The 26,532-nt window shown below is 44.6% G+C and overlaps 1 protein-coding gene across 1 annotated transcript in view; it reads right to left on the bottom strand.

Annotated features, from left to right (window-relative positions):
- The window catches only part of LOC138481142 (gamma-aminobutyric acid receptor subunit gamma-4), a 2,457,252-nt gene that overhangs the window by 1,953,526 nt on the left and 477,194 nt on the right, over window positions 1-26,532 (bottom strand). The window contains exon 3 of the mRNA XM_069613069.1: window positions 25,623-25,690. Within this exon, the coding sequence (XP_069469170.1) occupies window positions 25,623-25,690 (68 nt within the window). The remainder of the gene's footprint in view (window positions 1-25,622; window positions 25,691-26,532) is intronic.

Genomic DNA, 26,532 nt, shown 5'->3' with positions numbered 1-26,532 from the left:
GAGAGGTTCCCAGACCCCCCTTTGTTTTGCATTAATTGACTTTGGGTCTCACCTTGAGTTACCAGGGTGATCCAGACGTGGACCCCTTGCTCACTGTTCTTAGAGAGGCACAGCTTCACCTCACTGATGATGCCCAACAAGGCTGAAACACGTGTATGGGGTTGCTGTTGGTACTCTTGTTCAGAGGAGAATTGCCTAGCATTTCAGTGCTGGACTGCCCCTGGGCAGGAAAAAAACTGATATACAGGGATATTTCTTCTCTGTGAAAGGGACAGTGAGCTATAGACTTGGTAGAGTCTCTCCCAGGGGTTATTTTTCGGAAGAACTGGTCATTGGGCTGTGTTTGTGCTGGTAAAGAGATTCCCAGACCCGCCTTTGTTTTGCATAAATGAACTTTGGGTCTCACCCTGAGTTACCAGGGAGATCCAGACGTGGACCCCTTGCTCACTGTTCTTAGAGAGGCACAGCTTCACCTCACGGATGATACCCAACAAGGGTGAAACACGTGTATGGGGTTGCTGTTGGTACTCTTGTTCAGAGGAGAATTGCCTAGCATTTCGGTGCTGGACTGTCCCTGGGCAGGGCAAAGACTGATATGCAGGGATATTTCCTCTCTGTGAAAGGGACATTGAGCTAAAGACTTGAGTCTCTCCCAGGAGTTAGTCACCCAAGAACAGGTCATTGGGCTGTGTTCATGCTGGTAGAGAGATTCCCAGACCCCCCTTTGTTTTGCATAAATTAACTTTGGGTCTCACCCTGAGTTACCAGGGTAATCCAGATGTGGACCCCTTGCTCACTGTTCTTAGAGAGGCACAGCTTCACCTCACTGATGATGCCCAACAATGCTGAAACACGTGTATGGGGTTGCTGTTGGTACTCTTCTTCAGAGGAGAATTGCCTAGCATTTTGGTGCTGGACTGGCCCTGAGCAGGACAAAAACTGATATGCAGGGATATTTCTTCTCTGTGAAAGGGACAGTGAGCTAAAGAGTTTGTACAGTATCTCCCAGGGGTTATTCACCCAAGAACAGGTCATTGGGCTGTGTTTGTGCTGGTAGAGAGATTCAATACCGCTCTTTGTTTTGCATAAATTAACTTTGGGTCTCACCCTGAGTTACCAGGGCGATCCAGACTTGGACCCCTTGCTCACTGTTCTTAGAGAGGCACAGCTTCACCTCACTGATGGTGCCCAACAAGGCTGAAACACGTGTATGAGGTTGCTGTTGGTACTCTTCTTCAGAGGAGAATTGCCTAGAATGTCTCTGCTGGACTGCCCCTGGGCAGGACAAAGACTGATATGCAGGGATATTACTTCTCTGTGAAAGGGACAGTGAGCTAAAGAGTTTGTAGAGTATTTCTCAGGGGTTATTCACCCAAGAACATGTCATTGGGCTGTGTTCGTGCTGGTAGAGAGTTTCCCAGACCGCTCGTTGTTTTGCATAAATTAACTTTGGGACTCACCCTGAGTTACCAGGGCGATCCAGACGTGGACCCCTTGCTCAGTGTTCTTTGAAAGGCACAGCTTTACCTCACTGATGATGTCCAACAAGGCTGAAACATGTGTATGGGGTTGCTGTTGGTACTCTTCTTCAGAGAAGAATTGCTTAGCATTTCGGTGCTGGACTGCCCCTGGGCAGGACAAAGACTGATATGCAGGGATACTTCTTCTCTGTGAAAGGGACAGTGAGCTAAAGAGTTTGTAGAGTATCTCCCAGGGGTTATTCACCCAAGAACAGGTCATTGGGCTGTGTTCGTGCTGGTAGAGAGATTCCCAGACCGCTCTTTGTTTTCCATAAATTAACTTTGGGTCTCACCCTGAGTTACCAGGGCGATCCAGACTTGGACCCCTTGCTCACTGTTCTTAGAGAGGCACAGCTTCACCTCACCGATGATGCCCAACAAGGCTGAAACACGTGTATGGGGTTGCTGTTGGTACTCTTCTTCAGAGGAGAATTGCCTAGCATTTTGGTGCTGGACTGCCCCTGGGCAGGACAAAGACTGATATGCAGGGATATTTCTTCTCTGTGAAAGAGACAGTGAGCTAAAGAGTTTGTAGAGTATCTCCCAGGGGTTATTCACCCAAGAACATGTCATTGGGCTGTGTTCGTGCTGGTAGAGAGATTCCCAGACCGCTCTTTGTTTTCCATAAATTAACTTTGGGTTTCACCCTGAGTTTCCAGGGCGATCCAGACTTGGACCCCTTGCTCACTGTTCTTAGAGAGGCACAGCTTCACCTCACTGATGATGCCCAACAAGGCTGAAACACGTGTATGGGGTTGCTGTTGGTACTCTTCTTCAGAGGAGAATTGCCTAGCATTTTGGTGCTGGACTGCCCCTGGGCAGGACAAAGACTGATATGCAGGGATACTTCTTCTCTGTGAAAGGGACAGTGAGCTAAAGAGTTTGTAGAATATCTCCCAGGGGTTATTCACCCAAGAACAGGTCATTGGACTGTGTTCATGCTGGTAGAGAGATTCCCAGACCGCTCTTTGTTTTGCATAAATTAACTTTGGGACTCACCCTGAGTTATCAGGGCGATCCAGACGTGGACCCCTTGTTCGCTGTTCTTAGAGAGGCACAGCTTTACCTCACTGATGATGCCCACCAAGGCTGAAACATGTGTATGGGGTTGGTGTTGGTACTCTTGGTCAGAGGAGAATTGCCTAGCATTTCGGTGCTGGACTGCCCCTGGGCAGGACACAGATTGATATGCAGGGATATTTCTTCTCTGTGAAAGGGACAGTGAGCTAAAGGCTTGGTAGGGTCTCTCCCAGGGGTTATTCACCCAAGAACAGGTCATTGGAATGTGTTCGTGCTGGTAGAGAGATTTCCAGATCCCCCTTTGTTTTGCATAAATTAACTTTGGGACTCACCTAAGTTACCAGGGCGATCCAGACTTGGACCCCTTGCTCACTGTTCTTAGAGAAGCACAGCTTCACCTCACTGATGATGCCCAAGAAGGCTGAAACATGTGTATGGGGTTGCTGTTGGTACTCTTGTTCAGAGGAGAATTGCCTAGCATTTCGGTGCTGGACTGCCCCTGGGCAGGACAAAGACTGATATGCAGGGATATTTCTTCTCTGTGAAAGGGACAGTGAGCTAAAGACTTGGTAAAGTCTCTCCCAGGGGTTATTCACACAAGAACAGGTCATTGGGCTGTGTTTGTGCTGTTAGAGAGATTCCCAGACCCCCCCTTTGTTTAGAAAAATATGTGTGCTTTTCTGTGCGAGTGAAAGCAGAGTCCTTGGTTGATTTTTTAAAGTTGCTATTTGACTGGAGCTTTCATTCAAATGAGGCCCGGTTCCTCTGAGACATAATGAATGCTCCTGGACATAGCAGGGCTTTTTTTCAATCACAGTAGTTTCATGAGAAATTGATGAATTTAGCACCAAGCAGCACTTTCAAGGCTGAAAAAGGTGTCAATTTTAACTGGGAAATTTTGAGATTTCCAGCAAGGCAATGCTGCCTCTTTCAATTAATTTGTAGAAAAATATTGCGGAGCACACTGGCCCACTCCTGCGGTGTATACTCTGTTCCTCCCCACCTGAAACATGTGTGGCAGGGTGATGCAGCCTTTATTTTGGTGGTTGGAAACGCAATTTTGAGATCGTGGCGTGCACAGGAGTTAGCACAGCCATTTTGCTGTTTCTTGCACCAATGCAGCAAGTGATGTGGTAAGGCACATCTGAGTGGGTCAATATATCCCACAGGTTACCACGATCAACATTGTCAAAGGCAGCACTGTAGTCAACAAATGCCACATAGATGGGACGTCTCCGGATCTTCCAGGCTTGTTGAATAATGGTAATGAGGAATAATATGTTAACTGACGTAGAACACCCCTTATGGAACCCGGTTTGGTTCCTAATTTGACTGGTCTGCCTAATTTGTTAGTTCCTCCAACAATATATTTGCATATACCTTTAAAGGAACATCAAGCGTAGCCCGATGTCGATAGTTTCATGGATCTGTATGTGAGCCATTTTTTAATACAGGAACCAGAATACTATCACACCAGGACTGCGGAAGCAGTTGGGTAGAAGCTATGCAGGAAAACAGGTGGTGTAAAACTTTGTACCACAAATCGACATTGGATTTGATCAAGAGATTGCACAGACCATTTGAGCCAGGGGCCCGTGATGACTTACTCTGGCTAATCAATCTATCCATGTCTTATGTGTTGTTCTTATATTGCCACTTGCGAGATTGTAGAGGAGGAGAAGATTGGGCCAGGTTGGTGCCACCAAGCATGTGTTTGATATAGCCAATCCAGCCAGCCTCAGACACACCATTGATTATGCAAGTACTGGTCTTGTTCTCATTATTAATGATCTGCCAGAATTGTCTAGAGTCGTTAATTTGGACACTCCAGACTAGGTTCCTCCATTTGCCCGTTGCTGGTGGTGTTGTCGGAGCCACTTGTTATAATTTGCCCTTATTTTTCTCCTCTGTAGGGCACACTAAGCACGGACATCCTTGAGTGTGGCCAAGCGGCGCAACTTTCTGTGCATAGCCTTTTTTTTTGTCACTTATCAATTTGTCGTAGCTATGCTTGAGGGTATTCTTCAGTCCAGAGGCCAGTCGTTTGTTTATCGTTTCTTTGGGAAAGATTGCTTTGTTAAAAGAATGCACACACTCCTCATAATTAGCTAGTGTGGAGTGACCTTTGTGTATTTCGGTGTGTCGTAGGTTAGTTGAACAGAGGTGCAGAATTGACCAAACACGTACATTAGAATTGCTATGGCTGATTCAAGTCTGGTTGAAGACCATTTGATGCTAGTCATGGCATTATTAAGTAAGACGATCCCCGTTGTTTCAGCAACGATTTTACATTGATCTATATCAAAACTCACTACGAGCATAAGATGATCACTCTCATGATGTTGTGTTATGGACAAATCGGTTACCAATGATGGATTGTTTGCGACAGAGGCATAGTCGATGGTTCGCGACAAAGGCGTAGTCAATTGCGTTCTTTCCATAATCTAACATTTCTTTGGCACTCTTCTTTGTTTTCACATGATAACAAATGATTGCTTGTTAGGCATTTAATGGTGATATGAAGTTCACAGTCACAGGCATGAAAGAGCACTCATGAGCACACATTCAAACGTTGGAATACACATCTGTGATAAGACTATTAAAATAAATACATGTTGTTCATTAGTTTCTTATTAACCCTTACTGTGTAGTCAAATGTAATTGAATGGCACATCACAGTTGGATCGCTGCAAGTGTTTCAAATTATGCATATATCAGGGCATGCATTGCTGGGCATCACTTATGGCCCAAAGCAGCACTGGTGGGATTTAGTCTGCCTTCATACGAAATGAGGATAATGGGAGGCCATCTAATTAATATACTGCCTGGCTTGGTCTATTTTAGGAAACACAAATTGGCCTACCACAGGTCTCACAGCAAGTGGCTATACCTCTTATAGTAAGCAATTGTTTAGCATTTAGAAACTGGCACTCCCAGTGTAAAGTGCACTGCACAGAACAAGAAGGACTGATGGCTGTATTGATTGACCATGCAGACCTTGATTCAACGAGACCACAAGGGATACCGTATCGATCATGACATTACTGTGCAGAGTGACATTTCATCACAAAAGGGTACTAGGTATATAAAGTGATTGTTTTGATGAAAAGCCTGTCCATGACCAAACACAGCATATCAAACGGCACATGCTCATTGGTAGCATGCTTCCCTGGCCAGTACCAGTTTGCGTGGTGGCAAGGCGATTTACACTGAATGTAGCTTTCGTGATACAGGTAATGATTGATGGCTTGTCCCGCAAGATTCCGTGCCCAGTTGTTTGCATAAACACAATTCTTCCTCTGCATCTTTCTCAAGTGCCAAAGCGTTTAAAGGACATTGGGTCGAAATGCCATAAATAGTATGCAAAAAGAACACTGCTAAATAAGGCTGTTGGGCATGCATGGCCCCTCGGCCGGGATCCGTTTACACCACTGGGGATGAGTAACATGTCCATGTCTTATCTAGTGCAATGGCGGAAAAGGAAAAACAGGTAAAGGGGATCCCACGTGGGGTGGAGCAGATTTTGGAGACGGGGAAGAGTTCTGAGTGGGCGGAGCTGGCAGTTGAACTATGCTCAAAGGAAATGTTCAAAGTAATAGTTTCAAAATGTTTCAATTTCTTAAATGCTGCTTCTTTCCAAACTCCACACTGTACATCAATTTCACTTTAAACCACTTCCATGGCAGTAGTGCACCCAAAATACTGTTGGTAATGCAGTGATGTTTAGCACATTAAGGCATCTATAGACACTGCTACAATAGAAGGCTACCAGGGTAGCTCAGCAGGTTGAGCGACGTTGCTGAGATGTTATATATTAAAAACTGGTTTTTAATCATGTGACTTTTTGCAATTCCTAATAAAAATCAAATACTATAAAATGTGTTTGGCCAGGGTATGGGTTGGGCTGGTTGCTTGCTTATATTCAGAGCGGAGTGGGGGTATTTCTGCCCCTGTAGTGAAAATCAAAAGTTGTCACCCATGAACCTCCTGCACCAGCACTCTATCCTAATCCACCAACAGCACCCAGCCACGTGCCTGACCTCGGGGCATGGAGGCCATACAAATGGGGAAACGGGCATATATAAACTACGATTACAATTACAGTTACAACCCACAGTTTAATGTCCTAATAACTGCTGTCAGCACAACAGAAGCATTTATTAGTGATTAAACAGTTTGACAAGCATATAACATCCTTATAAATATAACCTGTGATAAAACACAAAGGAAGGGATACAAAAACATTAGGGTATTTGTGTGGTAGTCCGACAAAAAAAGAAACACACTTCAAAGTAAACTAGTGAATGCAAGTTTAAGCAGCATATTTGATTTTGGAAATTACTTTTTTTCTATGAGTGTTAGATGCACATTTGGAAAACAATAGTGTTCCCAGCATTTAGAAAGCCTTCCTTTAACAGTGATGGCCCTTACCCCAATGATAGTCATGGCACATTGAGTCCCCTGGTGTCCCTGTCAGGCCAGACGAAAGAAATTAAATTAGCAAATAGGACCTGCAAACGCACAAATGGCTGCTGGAGAAAGGGACACCGAGCAGCAGAGGTGTTGCTAGGGGGTGGCTTAGGGGGCTATAGCCCCGGGTCTTTTGGTTGTAGCCCTGGATAGAAGCTCAGGGGCTACAGCCAAAAGGCTAGCTAGCCCTAGTCCCACCAGTCCCGACATTAGCTTAGCCCCTGATCTTTTCCAGACCTAGCAGCACCCCTGCCGAGCAGATTAGATCACCAAGCCCCCAGCTTAAAGCCTTGCCAGGGCTGATGTGAAAACAAGGAAATTGATATGAGGCCGGGAAGCCCAAAGGAAACACACCAACACAGGTTACAAAGAACATACAAAGTGCTTTATTTAAAAGCTGCAACAGTTACCAAAAAGTCAATTGACAAACGGATAGCTATTCGGCTCTCAGAGTAACAGAACGAACTTCAACGACAGTTCACTGCGTTAGTGTGAGAGACCGTACATTGGGATACTAATGTTTTTATATGCTTTATCCTGCTCTGGCCAACCCCCTCGCGGGTTAACCATTCTTAGGACCAGGCCTAGGGTTCCTTGCCAGGTCAATCCCATAATGTATGCATTTTGATCAGTTCCGCTGATACAGTTGTTCATTTACACATAGGTCAGGGATAGGACAAGGTCTCAGTTCGCGACCCCAACATGTGGCCTGCAGGCATATTACTTATTCATGTGTGCAGAGGTCACAACGGCCAGAATCTCACTCGAAATGTCATTCAGCCTCCATTTTGATGTTCAGGGTGACTTTCACATTACAAGAGAACCTAAAATGGTGGCTAAATCCAAGATGGCGATTTACACAGTACATTAAGGTCAAGACCTTGCCGCGGAATCTATTTACACAATGTTTTAGACAACTTGGCGTAGGCCAACACACATTCAAACAATGCAATAGGAGGTATAATATTATTTCGATTCCGACAGACCCTCCTTTTGGCCTATGCCAAGTGCTAACATCATTCCTAATACTTTTGAAAATAACTCCATGTGTTATTATCCATAGATTCCGAATCATTGTCTGTAATGTCTATAGCCATTTGGTCGTTCATCAAAACCTCTTGTAACATGAATTCTTTAGATGCTGGATCCGGGGCATATATTTTATGTCCTATTGCGCTCACTGCTTGGGCACAACATCCCCCTAGCATTCCACATATACTCGGGAGGCATTGGAAACAGCAACAAAGGAATAGCAGGATCCCTAAAATAACCAAAATAACAGAAAGCACCTTCCAACCCCAAGATCGTAGAGAATCCCAGAACCAAGTGCGAAGATTCCAGTCTCCTACAGGGATATGTACTTCAGAACTGAGAGTATGTAAGTTCTGTATCGCTTTAAAAATTGTTGGTGAGGAGTCTGGTACGAAAACACAACAAGCGGACCCCACTAATTTGCATACTCCACCTCGTTCTGTCAAAATGACATCTAATGCCATCTGATTTTGAAGTGCTACCAATCTTATTGCTTTTTGCTCTAAGGTCATATTGTAGAGTATGTCCGTGGTCCGGTTGATCGTTCTCTCCAGTACCCTTGCTAATCCCGTAATGTTCTCTGAGTTTGTTATTTGTCCCCAAAAGGGCACAACTGATTTCGCTATGTCTCCCAATACCTGCCCAGGGGTATCTCCGTTCTCGTCTCGCCGCGGGCGAGCCTTATAAATCTCTAATGTACTTGCTACAAATACCTCGGGTAACAATATTCCTAAATAACAGGTTCCCTGCCAATCCTTGGGCAACCAGGGAAATGCTAAACTACCACAAACAAAATAAACAGGCCCCCCTACATACAGAGGCCTGTTTTCCCCAGTCACATTTACAATGTTTTTACAAGCTTCAAAATCTGCCATTGGCCTAGTGCCATTTCTCTGTACACAGAAGGGAACCGAGTCAGGACTATTTCTTCTCTGTGAAAGGGACAGTGAGCTAAAGACTTGGTAGAGTCTCTCCCAGGGGTTATTTACGGAAGAACTGGTAATTGGGCTGTGTTTGTGCTGGTAAAGAGATTCCCAGACCCCCCTTTATTTTGCATAAATTAACTTTGGGTCTCACCCTGAGTTACCAGGGAGATCCAGACGTGGACCTCTTGCTCACTGTTCTTAGAGAGGCAGAGCTTCACCTCACGGATGATACCCAACAAGGGTGAAACAGTTGGGTAGAAGCTATGCAGGAAAAGAGGTGGTGTAAAACTTTGTACCACAAATCGACATTGGATTTGATCAAGAGATTGCACAGACCATTTGAGCCAGGGGCCCGTGATGACTTACTCTGGCTAATCAATCTATCCATGTCTTATGTGTTGTTCTTATATTGCCACTTGCGAGATTGTAGAGGAGGAGAAGATTGGGCCAGGTTGGTGCCACCAAGCATGTGTTTGATATAGCCAATCCAGCCAGCCTCAGACACACCATTGATTATGCAAGTACTGGTCTTGTTCTCATTATTAATGATCTGCCAGAATTGTCTAGAGTCGTTAATTTGGACACTCCAGACTAGGTTCCTCCATTTTTCGCATGCCCGTTGCTGGTGGTGTTGTCGGAGCCACTTGTTATAATTTGCCCTTATTTTTCTCCTCTGTAGGGCACACTAAGCACGGACATCCTTGAGTGTGGCCAAGCGGCGCAACTTTCTGTGCATAGCCTTTTTTTTTGTCACTTATCAATTTGTCGTAGCTATGCTTGAGGGTATTCTTCAGTCCAGAGGCCAGTCGTTTGTTGCTCGTTTCTTTGGGAAAGATTGCTTTGTTAAAAGAATGCACACACTCCTCATAATTAGCTAGTGTGGAGTGACCTTTGTGTATTTCGGTGTGTCGTAGGTTAGTTGAACAGAGGTGCAGAATTGACCAAACACGTACATTAGAATTGCTATGGCTGATTCAAGTCTGGTTGAAGACCATTTGATGCTAGTCATGGCATTATTAAGTAAGACGGTCCCCGTTGTTTCAGCAACGATTTTACATTGATCTATATCAAAACTCACTACGAGCATAAGATGATCACTCTCATGATGTTGTGTTATGGACAAATCGGTTACCAATGATGGATTGTTTGCGACAGAGGCATAGTCGATGGTTCGCGACAAAGGCATAGTCAATTGCGTTCTTTCCATAATCTAACATTTCTTTGGCACTCTTCTTTGTTTTCACATGATAACAAATGATTGCTTGTTAGGCATTTAATGGTGATATGAAGTTCACAGTCACAGGCATGAAAGAGCACTCATGAGCACACATTCAAACGTTGGAATACACATCTGTGATAAGACTATTAAAATAAATACATGTTGTTCATTAGTTTCTTATTAACCCTTACTGTGTAGTCAAATGTAATTGAATGGCACATCACAGTTGGATCGCTGCAAGTGTTTCAAATTATGCATATATCAGGGCATGCATTGCTGGGCATCACTTATGGCCCAAAGCAGCACTGGTGGGATTTAGTCTGCCTTCATACGAAATGAGGATAATGGGAGGCCATCTAATTAATATACTGCCTGGCTTGGTCTATTTTAGGAAACACAAATTGGCCTACCACAGGTCTCACAGCAAGTGGCTATACCTCTTATAGTAAGCAATTTTTTAGCATTTAGAAACTGGCACTCCCAGTGTAAAGTGCACTGCACAGAACAAGAAGGACTGATGGCTGTATTGATTGACCATGCAGACCTTGATTCAACGAGACCGCAAGGGATACCGTATCGATCATGACATTACTGTGCAGAGTGACATTTCATCACAAAAGGGTACTAGGTATATAAAGTGATTGTTTTGATGAAAAGCCTGTCCATGACCAAACACAGAATATCAAACGGCACATGCTCATTGGTAGCATGCTTCCCTGGCCAGTACCAGTTTGCGTGGTGGCAAGGCGATTTACACTGAATGTAGCTTTCGTGATACAGGTAATGATTGATGGCTTGTCCCGCAAGATTCCGTGCCCAGTTGTTTGCATAAACACAATTCTTCCTCTGCATCTTTCTCAAGTGCCAAAGCGTTTAAAGGACATTGGGTCGAAATGCCATAAATAGTATGCAAAAAGAACACTGCTAATAAGGCTGTTGGGCATGCATGGCCCCTCGGCCGGGATCCGTTTACACCACTGGGGATGAGTAACATGTCCATGTCTTATCTAGTGCAATGGCGGAAAAGGAAAAACATGTAAAGGGGATCCCACGTGGGGTGGAGCAGATTTTGGAGACGGGGAAGAGTTCTGAGTGGGCGGAGCTGGCAGTTGAACTATGCTCAAAGGAAATGTTCAAAGTAATAGTTTAAAAATGTTTCAATTTCTTAAATGCTGCTTCTTTCCAAACTCCACACTGTACATCAATTTCACTTTAAACCACTTCCATGGCAGTAGTGCACCCAAAATACTGTTGGTAATGCAGTGATGTTTAGCACATTAAGGCATCTATAGACACTGCTACAATAGAAGGCTACCAGGGTAGCTCAGCAGGTTGAGTGACGTTGCTGAGATGTTATATATTAAAAACTGGTTTTTAATCATGTGACTTTTTGCAATTCCTAATAAAAATCAAATACTATAAAATGTGTTTGGCCAGGGTATGGGTTGGGCTGGTTGCTTGCTTATATTCAGAGCGGAGTGGGGGTATTTCTGCCCCTGTAGTGAAAATCAAAAGTTGTCACCCATGAACCTCCTGCACCAGCACTCTATCCTAATCCACCAACAGCACCCAGCCACGTGCCTGACCTCGGGGCATGGAGGCCATACAAATGGGGAAACGGGCATATATAAACTACGATTACAATTACAGTTACAACCCACAGTTTAATGTCCTAATAACTGCTGTCAGCACAACAGAAGCATTTATTAGTGATTAAACAGTTTGACAAGCATATAACATCCTTATAAATATAACCTGTGATAAAACACAAAGGAAGGGATACAAAAACATTAGGGTATTTGTGTGGTAGTCCGACAAAAAAAGAAACACACTTCAAAGTAAACTAGTGAATGCAAGTTTAAGCAGCATATTTGATTTTGGAAATTACTTTTTTTCTATGAGTGTTAGATGCACATTTGGAAAACAATAGTGTTCCCAGCATTTAGAAAGCCTTCCTTTAACAGTGATGTCCCTTACCCCAATGATAGTCATGGCACATTGAGTCCCCTGGTGTCCCTGTCAGGCCAGACGAAAGAAATTAAATTAGCAAATAGGACCAGCAAACGCACAAATGGCTGCTGGAGAAAGGGACACCAAGCAGCAGAGGCGTTGCTAGGGGGTGGCTTAGGGGGCTATAGCCCCGGGTCTTTTGGTTGTAGCCCTGGATAGAAGCTCAGGGGCTACAGCCAAAAGGCTAGCTAGCCCTAGTCCCACCAGTCCCGACATTAGCTTAGCCCCTGATCTTTTCCAGACCTAGCAACACCCCTGCCGAGCAGATTAGATCACCAAGCCCCCAGCTTAAAGCCTTGCCAGGGCTGATGTGAAAACAAGGAAATTGATATGAGGCCGGGAAGCCCAAAGGAAACACACCAACACAGGTTACAAAGAACATACAAAGTGCTTTATTTAAAAGCTGCAACAGTTACTAAAAAGTCAATTGACAAACGGATAGCTATTCGGCTCTCAGAGTAACAGAACGAACTTCAACGACAGTTCACTGCGTTAGTGTGAGAGACCGTACATTGGGATACTAATGTTTTTATACGCTTTATCCTGCTCTGGCCAACCCCCTCGCGGGTTAACCATTCTTAGGACCAGGCCTAGGGTTCCTTGCCAGGTCAATCCCATAATGTATGCATTTTGATCAGTTCCGCTGATACAGTTGTTCATTTACACATAGGTCAGGGATAGGACAAGGTCTCAGTTCGCGACCCCAACATGTGGCCTGCAGGCATATTACTTATTCATGTGTGCAGAGGTCACAACGGCCAGAATCTCACTCGAAATGTCATTCAGCCTCCATTTTGATGTCCAGGGTGACTTTCACATTACAAGAGAACCTAAAATGGCGGCTAAATCCAAGATGGCGATTTACACAGTACATTAAGGTCAAGACCTTGCCGCGGAATCTATTTACACAATGTTTTAGACAACTTGGCGTAGGCCAACACACATTCAAACAATGCAATAGGAGGTATAATATTATTTCGATTCCGACAGACCCTCCTTTTGGCCTATGCCAAGTGCTGACATCATTCCTAATACTTTTGAAAATAACTCCATGTGTTATCATCCATAGATTCCGAATCATTGTCTGTAATGTCTATAGCCATTAGGTCGTTCATCAAAACCTCTTGTAACATGAATTCTTTAGATGCTGGATCCGGGGCATATATTTTATGTCCTATTGCGCTCACTGCTTGGGCACAACATCCCCCTAGCATTCCACATATACTCGGGAGGCATTGGAAACAGCAACAAAGGAATAGCAGGATCCCTAAAATAACCAAAATAACAGAAAGCACCTTCCAACCCCAAGATCGTAGAGAATCCCAGAACCAAGTGCGAAGATTCCAGTCTCCTACAGGGATATGTACTTCAGAACTGAGAGTATGTAAGTTCTGTATCGCTTTAAAAATTGTTGGTGAGGAGTCTGGTACGAAAACACAACAAGCGGACCCCACTAATTTGCATACTCCACCTCGTTCTGTCAAAATGACATCTAATGCCATCTGATTTTGAAGTGCTACCAATCTTATTGCTTTTTGCTCTAAGGTCATATTGTAGAGTATGTCCGTGGTCCGGTTGATCGTTCTCTCCAGTACCCTTGCTAATCCCGTAATGTTCTCTGAGTTTGTTATTTGTCCCCAAAAGGGCACAACTGATTTCGCTATGTCTCCCAATACCTGCCCAGGGGTATCTCCGTTCTCGTCTCGCCGCGGGCGAGCCTTAGAAATCTCTAATGTACTTGCTACAAATACCTCGGGTAACAATATTCCTAAATAACAGGTTCCCTGCCAATCCTTGGGCAACCAGGGAAATGCTAAACTACCACAAACAAAATAAACAGGCCCCCCTACATACAGAGGCCTGTTTTCCCCAGTCACATTTACAATGTTTTTACAAGCTTCAAAATCTGCCATTGGCCTAGTGCCATTTCTCTGTACACAGAAGGGAACCGAGTCAGGACTATGATTTATAGAATAAGAAGGAGGTACAGCGTCCTTATTGCCTATCGGAGCCATTTTAAAGGAAATCAGAGTTTGAAAAGGAAGAGATAGTTTATCAGACGGCCTAATAGAAGCGATGTTAGGTTTACTTCTATTTGCGAAAAGCGAGCATCCCAGGGGAGTCAATTCACGTTTCTCGAAATCATTCAGATTAGTTCCATCAAAGTTCCCTGAGATGCTATCATTCCAACGGCCAAAGAATAGTGCTCTAAGAGAGGCATAGCAAGCAGTCGTTAAAGGTAGAGGATGTATATACCATCCCAGTCCCTTGTTCCCATGTTGCGGTAAATGAGTACAAATCCAACAGTTACTCTTATTAAAAATGGCATGAGTAGCATTCATTACTATCATCAGAGTGTTATTATGATACTTTTTTCTATGTTGGGAGTCTCTAGGGGACAGAGTGTGAAGGTGTACAGAGGGAGTCAAAACAGTTGGTACAATCTCGGTCGGTAGTAAAGGTTTCAAAGGATAGATTTCTTCGAAATACCAAAGTCCTACAGCAGCAGTTGCAAAAATAACAATTATCATTATCAAAACACAACAGTATGTTTTCGGGGCCCAGGCACATTGTTCATTGTCCAATTTGGTCACCCCCTTATTTACAAGTCCAATGCGGGGGGCAGCAGCGGAGGTGGCAGGCATCGTAGTTCCTCAATCGACGACCCCAATGTTCGTTGCTGGCGATGCTACAGTCGCGCAATTTCTTAGTCCTTCCCAACCCTAGCCAGCAGAATCCCTTTTGTTCAACAAAACTTTCTCATAACAAGAGAATTTCCAATCACTTCCTTTTTCCAAATGCACGCAAAACTCGTGCCGTAGTTCTATTTCCTTGGTCGAAGGTTGTACCTGGTGGTACCCAAAATTGTCTGGTCCGGAAGTAAAGTGTCGTCACTTCCTGAGGGAAGCGACGTGTCGGAGGCGACGGAAGTCGCAGAGCTCGAAACAGTGTTTTCCGGAAGTGATTTTTCAAGAGAGTGCGGAGACGAAATGGACTGTTCCCCAAGCTCCTCAGGCTCAGAGAAATTCTCCGACGCAGTCACAGCGCTGTTTGCTACTACAAGATCAGGGACTGTAGCCTCAGCAAGGGGATCTGCTTCTTCTGTAACGTGTGGCGTCGGGTGAGGAAGTTTCTTGACATGCGTCGCGTGGATCCAGTGTTTCTTCCCAGCCACCCGCACTGCTGTCCTGGTGACCAATAACACCTGGTGGGGTCCCCGCCAGCGAGGCGCGAGACAGGAAGACCTCTCGTAGGCCTTCACTAGGACCCAACTTACAGGCTGTATATCGTGTCCTGGGCCCGTGAACCGTACAGGTAAAGCCGAGTGTACCTGGTGATAAATGAAATACAGGTTTTTAGTTAACTGGTTACAGTAGTCTACAAGCAATACATTTTCCACCTCTCTCAGGGCTTTTGGTTTTGGGAGACCCCAAATGTTAGCAGGTCTCCCCATCACTACCTCAAATGGAGAAAGCCCAGTCTTAGTCTGAGGTGTGGTACGCATAGCTAATAACACGATAGGTAAGGCATCTGGCCATTTTAGTTTGGTATCAGCACATGTTTTTGCAAGCTTATTCTTTAAAATACCGTTGTGTCTTTCCACCAACCCAGCGCTTTGAGGATGTCTAGCTGAGTGAAATCGTTTCTCAATACATAGGGCGGTGCATATCTGCAAAATTACTGCTGCAATAAAGTGAGGACCATTATCCGACCAAATTATCCTCGGGAGCCCAAATCGAGGAAAGAATTATTTTACCATAATCTTTGCAGTGGTCATGGCGGTAGCATCTTTAACGGGGAAAGCCTCGACCCATTTACGGAAGGCACAAATAATTACAAGAACATATTTTAGATTATTACATCGTTCCATCTCAATAAAATCAAAGTGAATGACCTTGAAGGGAACAGAAGGGGGCCCAAAGCTTCCCCTTGGAGTCACTGTCCCCTTACCCACATTGTGCTGTAGGCAGATCATACAGTTCTGGACGTGCCTCTTCGCAGTTTCCAGAATCTTGTCATTTACCCAAACTTGTTTTAACATTTTCTTGATCTGCTGGGCACACACATGCGTAGGACCGTGTGCCATCGTAGCCATTGCCAATACATATGAATCAGGGAGCAACCATTTCCCTTCGGATGTATCCACCCAACACCCTTCATCATCCAGTTTCCCTATTCCTTCAGCCCACCTTTTAGATTCTTCTATTGTGGCATCAGTTTGAATATCTCGCACAGACCCAATACCTTCATCGATTATGTAAGCATCTCTCATTTCCCTCGAAGTATACATGTCCGTGCTAAGGTCTGTGGCCGTTTGTCTGGCTATCAAGTCTGCAAAAGCGTTCCCTTTGCCCACATCATCTATGACCTTGCGATGTGCTGCACATTTCATGATCGCTAACTGTTTAGGGAGTGAGAGTGCCAAGAGTAATTGCACTATCAAGGGGCCATGCTGGATCGTGGTCCCATGTGAGGTCAGGAACCCTCTTTCTGACCAGAGCCTTCCAAAGTTGTGAGCCACCCAAAATGCGTACTGGCTATCAGTATATATATTTACTATACGCCCTTGGGAGAGTTCACAAGCTCGGGTCAACGCTATAATCTCTGCGGCCTGTGCGGAGTTATGCGAAATTCTCTTAGTTTCAAACATTTTCTTAAGGTAGTAACTGCATAAGCAGCTGTAGATGTACCATCCGAAAGTTTGAAGCAGGAGCCATCGCAAAATAGCTCCCCTTCTGCATTCTCCAAAGGAGTATCTATGAGATCTATCCTGCCCTTCGTTTCTTGTTCAGTGGTATACAGGCAGTCATGTACTTCTTCGTCACCGCAAACAGTGTTTTGCGGGAAAGGTAAGAGTTCAGCCGGATTAAGAACACAACACCTCTTAATTTGGATGTGAGGGGCAAACAGAATTAGTTCATACCTTGTTAACCGCGCAGAGGTGAGGTGTTGCGTTTGGGTTTTATTCAATAGAATATCAACAGAGTGAGGTACCATCAAAATCAAATCATGGCCTAGGACCATTTTCTCACTCTGTTTTACAGACGCGGCAGCAGCAGCGACAGCGCGCAAACATCTTGGCAAAGCGCATGCGACAGGATCAAGGGCGGAGGAGTAGTAGCCGCACGGCCTATTCTTCCCTCCGTGTTCCTGTGTTAACACAGCCAAAGCACATTCATGCACAAACAACACAAAGGCCTTGTCATAATTTGGAGTACCCAGAACCGGTGCAGAACATAGCGTGGTTTTGAGAAGCTCAAATGATCGTTGATGTTCCGATTCCCATGGCAGTGGCAGAGAAATGCCCTTCTTCGTCAAAGCCAACATCGGTTTTATCACTAGTGAAAAGTTTGGGATCCACAACCTACGGTAAGAAGCCATACCTATTAAGGCTCTGACTTCCTTCTGTGTATTTATAACAGACATGCCAGAAATGTGTTTTATTCTTTCAGGTGTCAATCTTCTCCCCTCCTTTGACAGGAGGTAGCCTAAATAGGCGACCTCCTGACAACAATATTGAAATTTTTTAAGCGAAGCTTTGTGACCATTTTTAGCTAGATGATCAAGCAACAGTACAGTGCCTTCTTTACAAGCACTCTCATAGTCTGCAGCCAAAAGCAAATCGTCAACATATTGAAGCAGCGTGCAAGTAGGTGGCAATTCAAGGGTGTCGAGCTGCTCTTTCAAAGCTCTACTATAAATGCTGGGACTTTCAGTATACCCTTGAGGTGCCCTTGTAAATGTAAATGAGCGTCCCCCCACTGTGAACGCAAACAGATATCTGCTTTCTTCATGTATAGGAATACTAAAGAAAGTGTTTTTTAAATCCACAACGCTAAAGTGCGTAGCCGTAGCAGGGATCATTGTTAATATCGTCGTGACATCGGGCACAATTGGAAATTGTGGGGCGACCACTCTGTTAATAGCACGAAGATCAATTATGAACCGGTATGGAATTGCATTGTCACCTTTCTTATATACAGGCAAGATCGGACTGTTACACAAACTACCTGTAATCTCTTCGATCACCCCACGATGCACAAAATCGGAGACAATGCATTTCAAAGCACGTTCGCCCTCAGCTGATATTTTATACTGCGGAATGCGTGGCAGTTTCACTCCATGTTTCAGGACTATTTTAACGGGCTCAATCTGTAACACCCCGACATCATTGTCGTCCACCGCCCACAAACATTCCGGGACAATGCTAAACTCAGGAGGTAAAGGTTGAATCAAAAACTGAGAATTAGGAAGTTGCTGTGGTGAAACCGTCAGCCATACTCCATCAGAAGAACAATGAATTACTGCGTTCAATTTCTTTAACAAATTCAACCCCAGCAAATTCTCTCCACAGTTTGAAGTGAGAAGAAAAGGGCAATGGTCTGTAAAGGGACCCAAAAAAACAGATACCGGTGCAGAAACTGGACAGGCGGTTGGTATACCAGAAAACCCTACGGAGACATTTGTTTGCCCTGACAGTGGGATGTTTGGAACCTGAGAATGATCAATGGAGCACTTCTGCGCTCCAGTGTCAATCAAAAACTGGTGTTTCCTATTCCCTACTAATAGTTCAACGTAGGAACCTTTCTGATTAACGGGAATAGGTGAAGGTTCCAAACCCTGCTTCGGGCAATCCTAATGAAATAGAGCCTCGTCAAAAGGAAGCTCTTCAGAAAGGTAGGCAGCAGAAGGGTGATCAAATATGTTCCTCGAGTCCACACTCGAGGTCTGATTTTCCCGTGAAAAAGGTTGCTGAGGATCTTGTAAAAGCTGACCTCTATCAGGGCCCCCTGCTCCAGGGCGGCCCCTAGGTCGTCTACCCATACCCCCAAACGCACTGTTTGACCTCTGGCGAAGGACAGGGCACTGTGCTCGCCAATGACCTTCCTGGCGGCAATAAGCACATTGATTAATATTCGCAGGACCCAAAGGAGCATTTCCTTTTGGGACATACTGACCTCTAGTCTGTGTCGTGCCTCCTCTGGGGTTTCTAACAATTTGCTGTAATAATACTTTGGTTTTCAAATCTCCTTTCCTCTTTTCAATTTTTTCCTTTTCATTATTAACACGGTTCTCATAATACTGAGCCATGTGCAATACCTCAGATTGAGATTTTGCCTGCCAAGCGCTCTCAGAGGACATAATCTGTGACTGGATGTCAGGTAACAATCCACGTACAAATTTGTCCACGAACAACCTTTTCCCCGACTCTGTACCTAAATCCTGTCCACTGAAGTCAGAAAATACCTGCTCGAATCTATTAAAAAATTCGGTGGCGCCTTCAGTTTTTCCTTGGACACAGGCCGTAAGCTTGTCCCAAATAATTCTTTTCTCTGGAATTATAGTTTTCAGTTTTGCGACAATTCTATCAGGCAAAGTAAGTATTACCTGTGGTGGTTTCTCACCAGCCGGTCTTTCCCCATCAATTCTAATCATATTAGCCCACGTATCTCCCAACCCCGGCACATCGTCTATTGTCCGAACCTGTTTCCATACATCTACGGGTAGGAGTACAGGGAATAACAAGTCAATATCACTCAAGGTGAACACAGAGGACTGCAAAACGGACTCTATTTCTTTGTAAAACCCCGTTGGGTTTTTCCTGATATCGGGAACTGATTGTCTAATTGTGTTCACTTCCTGTCGTGAAAACGGGACGTGAACAAATTGCGATACATAATGTGCAGGGATATCCACAGCGGGGGCACCAGTCCCAGCGTTGGCGGGGATCTCAACTTTTGGGACAAAGGTCGGAGGAACCTCTCTCATAGGCAACTGAGATATAGGTACCTCCTGCCGCTTACTAAGCAACAGGGCCAGGTCGAGCGCTAAGTCAGCTGTAGAAGTATCGGGCGAAAAAGCCCTTTTACAAATCCCCAATAATTCTATGGGGCAACTAACCCTCTTTCTTACACATTCTTCTTGCAGGTGCAGTACCATCACCTGAATGACCTTTCTTTGCATTTCTACTGTATACTGACTATACGTGTCATATACTTCATCTGGCGGAATCGATGAATCCGAGATCCATCGAACCGCATCTTTAGTACAAATTCGTACTTCCTCAGGTGCCGATCTACGGCACGGAAGGAACCGTTTCTGTACATATATTCTATCTTCTTCGTCGTCCTCATCTCGTGACTTTTCAAAGTCTTTCCTAAACTCAAACAATTTTTCAACATGCCCATATACTTTCTGCTCTGTGTCCGTCGAAAGTGCCAAAGCATTCAGATCTCTCACTCCTTGCGGAAGATCTGAATTTTGTAATCTACCCCACATCACACACAAATGAGTCCCCAAACCTTCGATAAAACCATTTTTCTCGGGAAAACTATTCAAATTAGATAATGTGGAAAAAACATTAACTTGATCACCTTTCTCCATGCAATGCTTAGCCCATGCAAACAATTCCTGTTTCTTACCTGCAGAAACAGTACTACGAGTGACAATCTTTGATCCTGCACCTGGATCGACTTCAGTCAATACGGGGCCACTCGGGAGCGGAGGTGTAGGTAAATTTAATAAAGTTGCAACTATCGGTGTAGAAGGAAGGGGTGGTGCGATAGGTAGAGGAACAACAACCAGAGGACTAGAAACAATAGGTTGTACAGGGGGAACAGGAATAACAGCAGGAACAACAGCAGGAATGGGCAGAGCACCCAAAATGGGAGCATACGGAGGTGGCGCTGAGGCATCAGGCCTGCGTTCGTTTAATAACTTCTCGATAAATTCCTCAGAAACATGGAAATCTTTAGAGGGGTAAATTTTCTGGATCCCGAGTGAAAAAGCTCTATCCATATTTTTAACTGATTCTGAACGCTTTTCTTTATCATATAATAATGCTTTTTCGGCATTTGTTTTATGACGACGTGCATGTTTATCCCTACTTTTAAGCTGCTGTAATTTTTCCAATTATGTAAAACATCAAAGGCTGCAGGTCTAGCCTTCTTCTTTAACAAGATCGATTCTAAGTATTCAATACGGGGGATCTCAAAACTACCGTTGATTGGCCACTGAAATTCGGAGGCATGTCTGGTCTGTCTGTGCCAAATATCATTAAATACTATACTTCCAATGCCATACTTACAGTACATAGTACACGCCGGCGACCCCTCCTGTGGTGCCGGGCGGCTAAATTCCAAGGATTGTCGATCGCTGCGGAACAGAGCCCTAAAGCAGCTAGACAATTTCACAGGCATTTCACAAAAAATTGGTGTTACCTGGTCAATAATTGTGTCTGCAGATACAATACGCCAAATTCAAATTGTCAGGGTTAAATTAAGAGCTGGGTCACGACTGCACCTGACCAAACCTAAGGAGGACCGTACGGTTTATCAAAGAACTTACCTAACGAATTTTACCTTGTGTTTGGTGGTTTCGGCAAATCTGCCCGCCTCAAAAATTGGACCCTCGTCAAGATGCCGTGTCAGACCACATGACTATCGTCCAGGGATCGGATCATGCAGCGCTGCCGAGGTATCGCGTCTCGATCGGTCGGGCCAGCAGAATCACACCGTCCGATCCTGGTTCGATAGTCTGCGTCAACCTTCAATGATCTGGCATCAATCTTGAGGGTCCCTGTTCGGGCGCCAACTGTGAAAACAAAGAAATTGATATGAGGCCGGGAAGCCCAAAGGAAACACACCAACACAGGTTACAAAGAACATACAAAGTGCTTTCTTTAAAAGCTGCAACAGTTTCCAAAAAGTCAATTGACAAACGGATAGCTATTCGGCTCTCAGAGTAACAGAACGAACTTCAACGACAGTTCACTGCGTTAGTGTGAGAGACCGTACATTGGGATACTCATGTTTTTATACTCTTTATCCTGCTCTGGCCAACCCCCTCGCGGGTTAACCATTCTTAGGACCAGGCCTAGGGTTCCTTGCCAGGTCAATCCCATAATGTATGCATTTTGATCAGTTCCGCTGATACAGTTGTTCATTTACACATAGGTCAGGGATAGGACAAGGTCTCAGTTCGCGACCCCAACAAGTGGCCTGCAGGCATATTACTTAATCATGTGTGCGGAGGTCACAACGGCCAGAACCTCACTCGAAATGTCATTCGGCCTCCATTTTGATGTTCAGGGTGACTTGCACATTACAAGAGAACCTAAAATGGCGGCTAAATCCAAGATGGCGATTTACACAGTACATTAAGGTCAAGACCTTGCCGCGGAATATATTTACACAATGTTTTAGACAACTTGGCGTAGGCCAACACACATTCAAACAATGCAATAGGAGGTATAATATTATTTTGATTCCGACACTGAGGCAGGCCAGGTCTGAGATCCTGGGAGACATCTGATGGCGGATCTCGGATCCGGCAAGAGCTGGCCCATTGACCAGCGCTGATCTAGTGTCAGTACTCAGGAGATCTGGGAATTAAAAGCACATGTGCCGCATGCACAGGATTCAAAGGGTAATGTTTAATTTAAAATGGCCTAGCAGAAAAGTAGAGATGCACTGGAGGGGGTGGTCATGTATGGGAGAGAGTGTAAGAGTATCAGAAAACCAGCGTACTCACACAAAAGAGACTCTTGGTGTCGAGGCACACCGAAAATCGGCAGAATTCCCTGCAGGTCAGTCCACCCCTGGCTGCTTCAGCTATGCTGTACAGTGTGCATTCACTTGCCCTATATAGTCTCTGGTAGGCACGTGAAAACGGTATAGAGAAAAAGAAATAAGGAGCTCCATAGGTCTTGCCTTGCGAACATACTAGGGGCCTCATTACACAGACGGCGGTAACCATGGCGCTATTAGCGCCATGGTTGCCGCCGGTATTTTACCGAGTCTGCCTTGGTGAATGGGGGAATTACCGCCCCATTCCAAGGTTGGCGGGGTGGTAATTCCCCATTCACCAAGGCCCTTCCCCATTCCCATTTGAGCGCCCATAGGGCTCAATGGGAATGGGGAAGGAGCAAATAATGGTACCGCTATTAGCGGTACCGTTATTTTCCCTGAAGTCCCTCAGCGGTTCCCTTCCTCAACCTGTGGTCTGGCCACACATTAAGGACGGGACCCGCAGAGGGACCTCGTAGTATGGCGCTAAGGGATTACCAGCACCGGTGCCCTTACCGATGCCAGTAATCCCTTATGGCCATCCGTGTAATGAGGCCCTAGGGTCAGCACCACCACCAGAACGACGGCTGAACAGTGCCAGAACGGTATCGGGAAAATGAAATAACGTGTAAATAACAACGAGGAATGCTTCGTCTTACTCTGGAATGTCCAGAGTCCCATGCGTGTTATTCTGATTGTTTCTGTCACTGGATGTAAATCCAGCATGAGAATCCAGGCGGACTTTCCATGATCCTTTGGCCCAATCACATAGTCAATACTGAGTGTATGATGGACGGTATTTACATGAATCGCCATGGACACCATGCATGAAAATGCGATGAGGATTAAGATGCATGTGAATGTCACACTGAGCAGATGGGGTAGGAGGAAGACATGACAAAATGGGCCCCAGCAAGAAATCTCAAAAAACTACACCACGGCTGTAAGCCACATTTACGGAAAGGCCTCCATATAATTTTTCAGACAGTTCAAGATGCAAAACCCCTTTTATCATTGTCTTACTCCATTTCTTTCAATTTAAGAACATTGTGAGGTGCACATCACCCCTAGAAGCATACACACTTAGATTGTGGGTGCCACACTTTTGGAGTATGCACAAACATTTTCACAACGTTATTTATTGCTAACAAAGTGGTCACTTTTTTAAAAAATGTACTAAGAATTGGTGACATTTGGTCGGCGAATTGTTGGTTCCTAAAGTTACCAGTATCTGTCCATTGTGTTCGGTTCTATTTTAAACCCAACATACAATGTTCATATAATTCCATCATATCTGAAAGGGGCGCAGGGCATCCATCGATCGATGGAGCCTTGAAGCAAAAAATGCAATGTTACCTCAAGTCCAAGCACGATTATGGAAATCACAGAAGAGGCAAGAACGGAAGGTTAAATGAGGTCAACTTTTGACCCAGGGAACAAGGTTCAAAGAAGAGGGCGCTCCAGGGAACCCTTCTCATTTGACAGTGACAAATGCTACTCTTACTACAATTTTTAATCTATGTTTCAGTCAATATGATTTTATTTTTCAGTAGCTATGTTCCTTGAAACCAACTCAAGTGCCAACGCTTTTCCAGGCGATCAGTGGGCAATATACAGGCTGGTAGAACACGCACTGTTGATTTAATGTCCACATTGCAGGAGCGGAAAAAAAAGACATCGTTAAACAGCAATCCTTATAACCTACAGCAACACGGGGCGGGATAGATTGTAGCGTATGTTTATTTGCAGAAACTCGTCTAAACCAACACGTTGCAATATCAGGTGATACTGTCATGGAAACCGCATGTAATCTTGCTTAGCCACAAGAGATTGGTTGAAACCACCATTTTAGTCTCCGAGAACAACGCAGTGGCTGTTCCTGTTACAAAGTCATGGAAAAGGATGCATTGACAATTTCGAAAAACTCCAGGGAACAAGTAGCATGTATTGGTACAACGCAGCCCTCATTGACAACACACTCACAAACCAAACGCCGGGAGAGGGCGGAGCCGAGCCTGCATTGATTTCCTGTGTGAATTCAGGACCGAGACCTACACGCCCTCGGCACTTAAAAAGAGCGGTTCAAACAAAATAGAACAAACATGAAGGAAAGACGTTCAAGGGATATTGGCTTTTAAAATAGGAACCCAATAGGGGTCAGCTCGTCATACTCACAATGCCTCTGCACAAACCCAACTATACCTCAGAGTACAATTAAAGACATGTATTCTGCTCATACTGACAATCCAGCATGCTCATCTGCTATCACCATGGAGTGCCTTCTGCCTGAAATGGCCACGAGCACTCTGCACGTGTTAGCTATATTCATATGGGAATGTGAACTTTCTATGAATCGTGGGTGGGAAATAGTCCTATTGCACACATTTCGTCCAGGGCCATACTTTTAAACGCAGAGTTGTATTCAGCAATTGCATTCCAACATCTTAAACACTATCACTGCATCTCACGTAAGGAACAATCCAACATGTATTTATTTATTTATTGTGCATTTGTAAGGGGCTTATATATCAAGTAAATTGTGTTTTAAAGCGCCCAAATTTGCCGACCCCCCCCCACAAAAAAACACTGAGCAATAACCTTCAGATAAGCTCTGCTTAGACGGTGTTGTGCTGCACATATTAATAATCAGAATGTTTGCCGCAAATTGGCAATAAACGTAAGAATCTTGCCATGCCGTGCAACTGGTTCCCTCGGATTGGCACCCATTCACAATATAGACACAACTCCATTCCAACCTTGGCAACATTCAATGACCGCTCTCCCAGGTTTCGAATAAAATGCCAAACTAAGAAATGCACTGCTCGGCCTCCAGCTTGAGCTGACGGCGGGCACTCACCATTTGGATGACGGAAACCGGACCAATGCTGTTCACGTATATATCCACATCAATGAATGTTGGCTTTACTGCAATAAGAACAAGACAACAACAAAAAGATCAGGATGGAAGCAAAGGAATCAAAAAGACAGATTAGAAGCAGCAATTTGCAACAGGGCAAGAAAGTACAACACCTTGTATCACAGAGGCAAAAATGAACCATATATAAGTACAGAGACATCTTCTCTATTTAAAGGTAAACAGTTTCTAATTATAGCCCATCACTCATGCTTGGCATATAGAAATTCACATTACACCCATGTTGTATCGTTGCACATATACGCATATCGTTGCACATATACGCAGGCACACAACTATCATCAATATATAGGACCTTTCCATCACATGCACACCTCTTCTGATACCACAGTTTTTATAATGTATGTATGGAATATATTTATGACTGATGGAAGGGGGAACACATGGTGTGTCTAAGGCATGCAAGCGAGGGCCAAAGCAGTACCTATATTGTTATGATGCGTGTCCCCACAGTTTCTTCTCCCTGACACTCACGCTGAACTTCAGGCATTCTAAGTGCCTAGAAGTGGAAATACACCATGTTACAGTATGTCCACACTACATCGAGGCTCAGTCGGTTGGCCATCTTGGAGTGGGTGCTGTAGAACTCAGCAGTGTTAATTATGCAATGTAGTTTGACAGCAAGATCTCTGAAAGAGAGATGTTCTGTGTGGGTCTGCCTGAGGTATAGTTGCCACATCGCCAGCAGATGGACCAAGAGTCATACAAATTGCACATTGGTCTGCAACCTTATGCTCTCCAGAGGTTTTGGACAATTATGTCAGCCCCAGCCACCAAAGTCAATGATGAAGGACCATAGGAGTTGTTGGCCAAATAATCTTGATATAACAGT

This window comes from Ambystoma mexicanum, chromosome 5p (assembly GCF_040938575.1).
Source record: "Ambystoma mexicanum isolate Mex_15411 chromosome 5p, UKY_AmexF1_1, whole genome shotgun sequence".
In the NCBI taxonomy this organism is placed as follows: Eukaryota; Metazoa; Chordata; class Amphibia; order Caudata; family Ambystomatidae; genus Ambystoma; species Ambystoma mexicanum.
The sequence above is the reverse complement of the archived record's forward strand: the minus strand, read 5'-3'. Positions and strand labels throughout refer to the sequence as shown.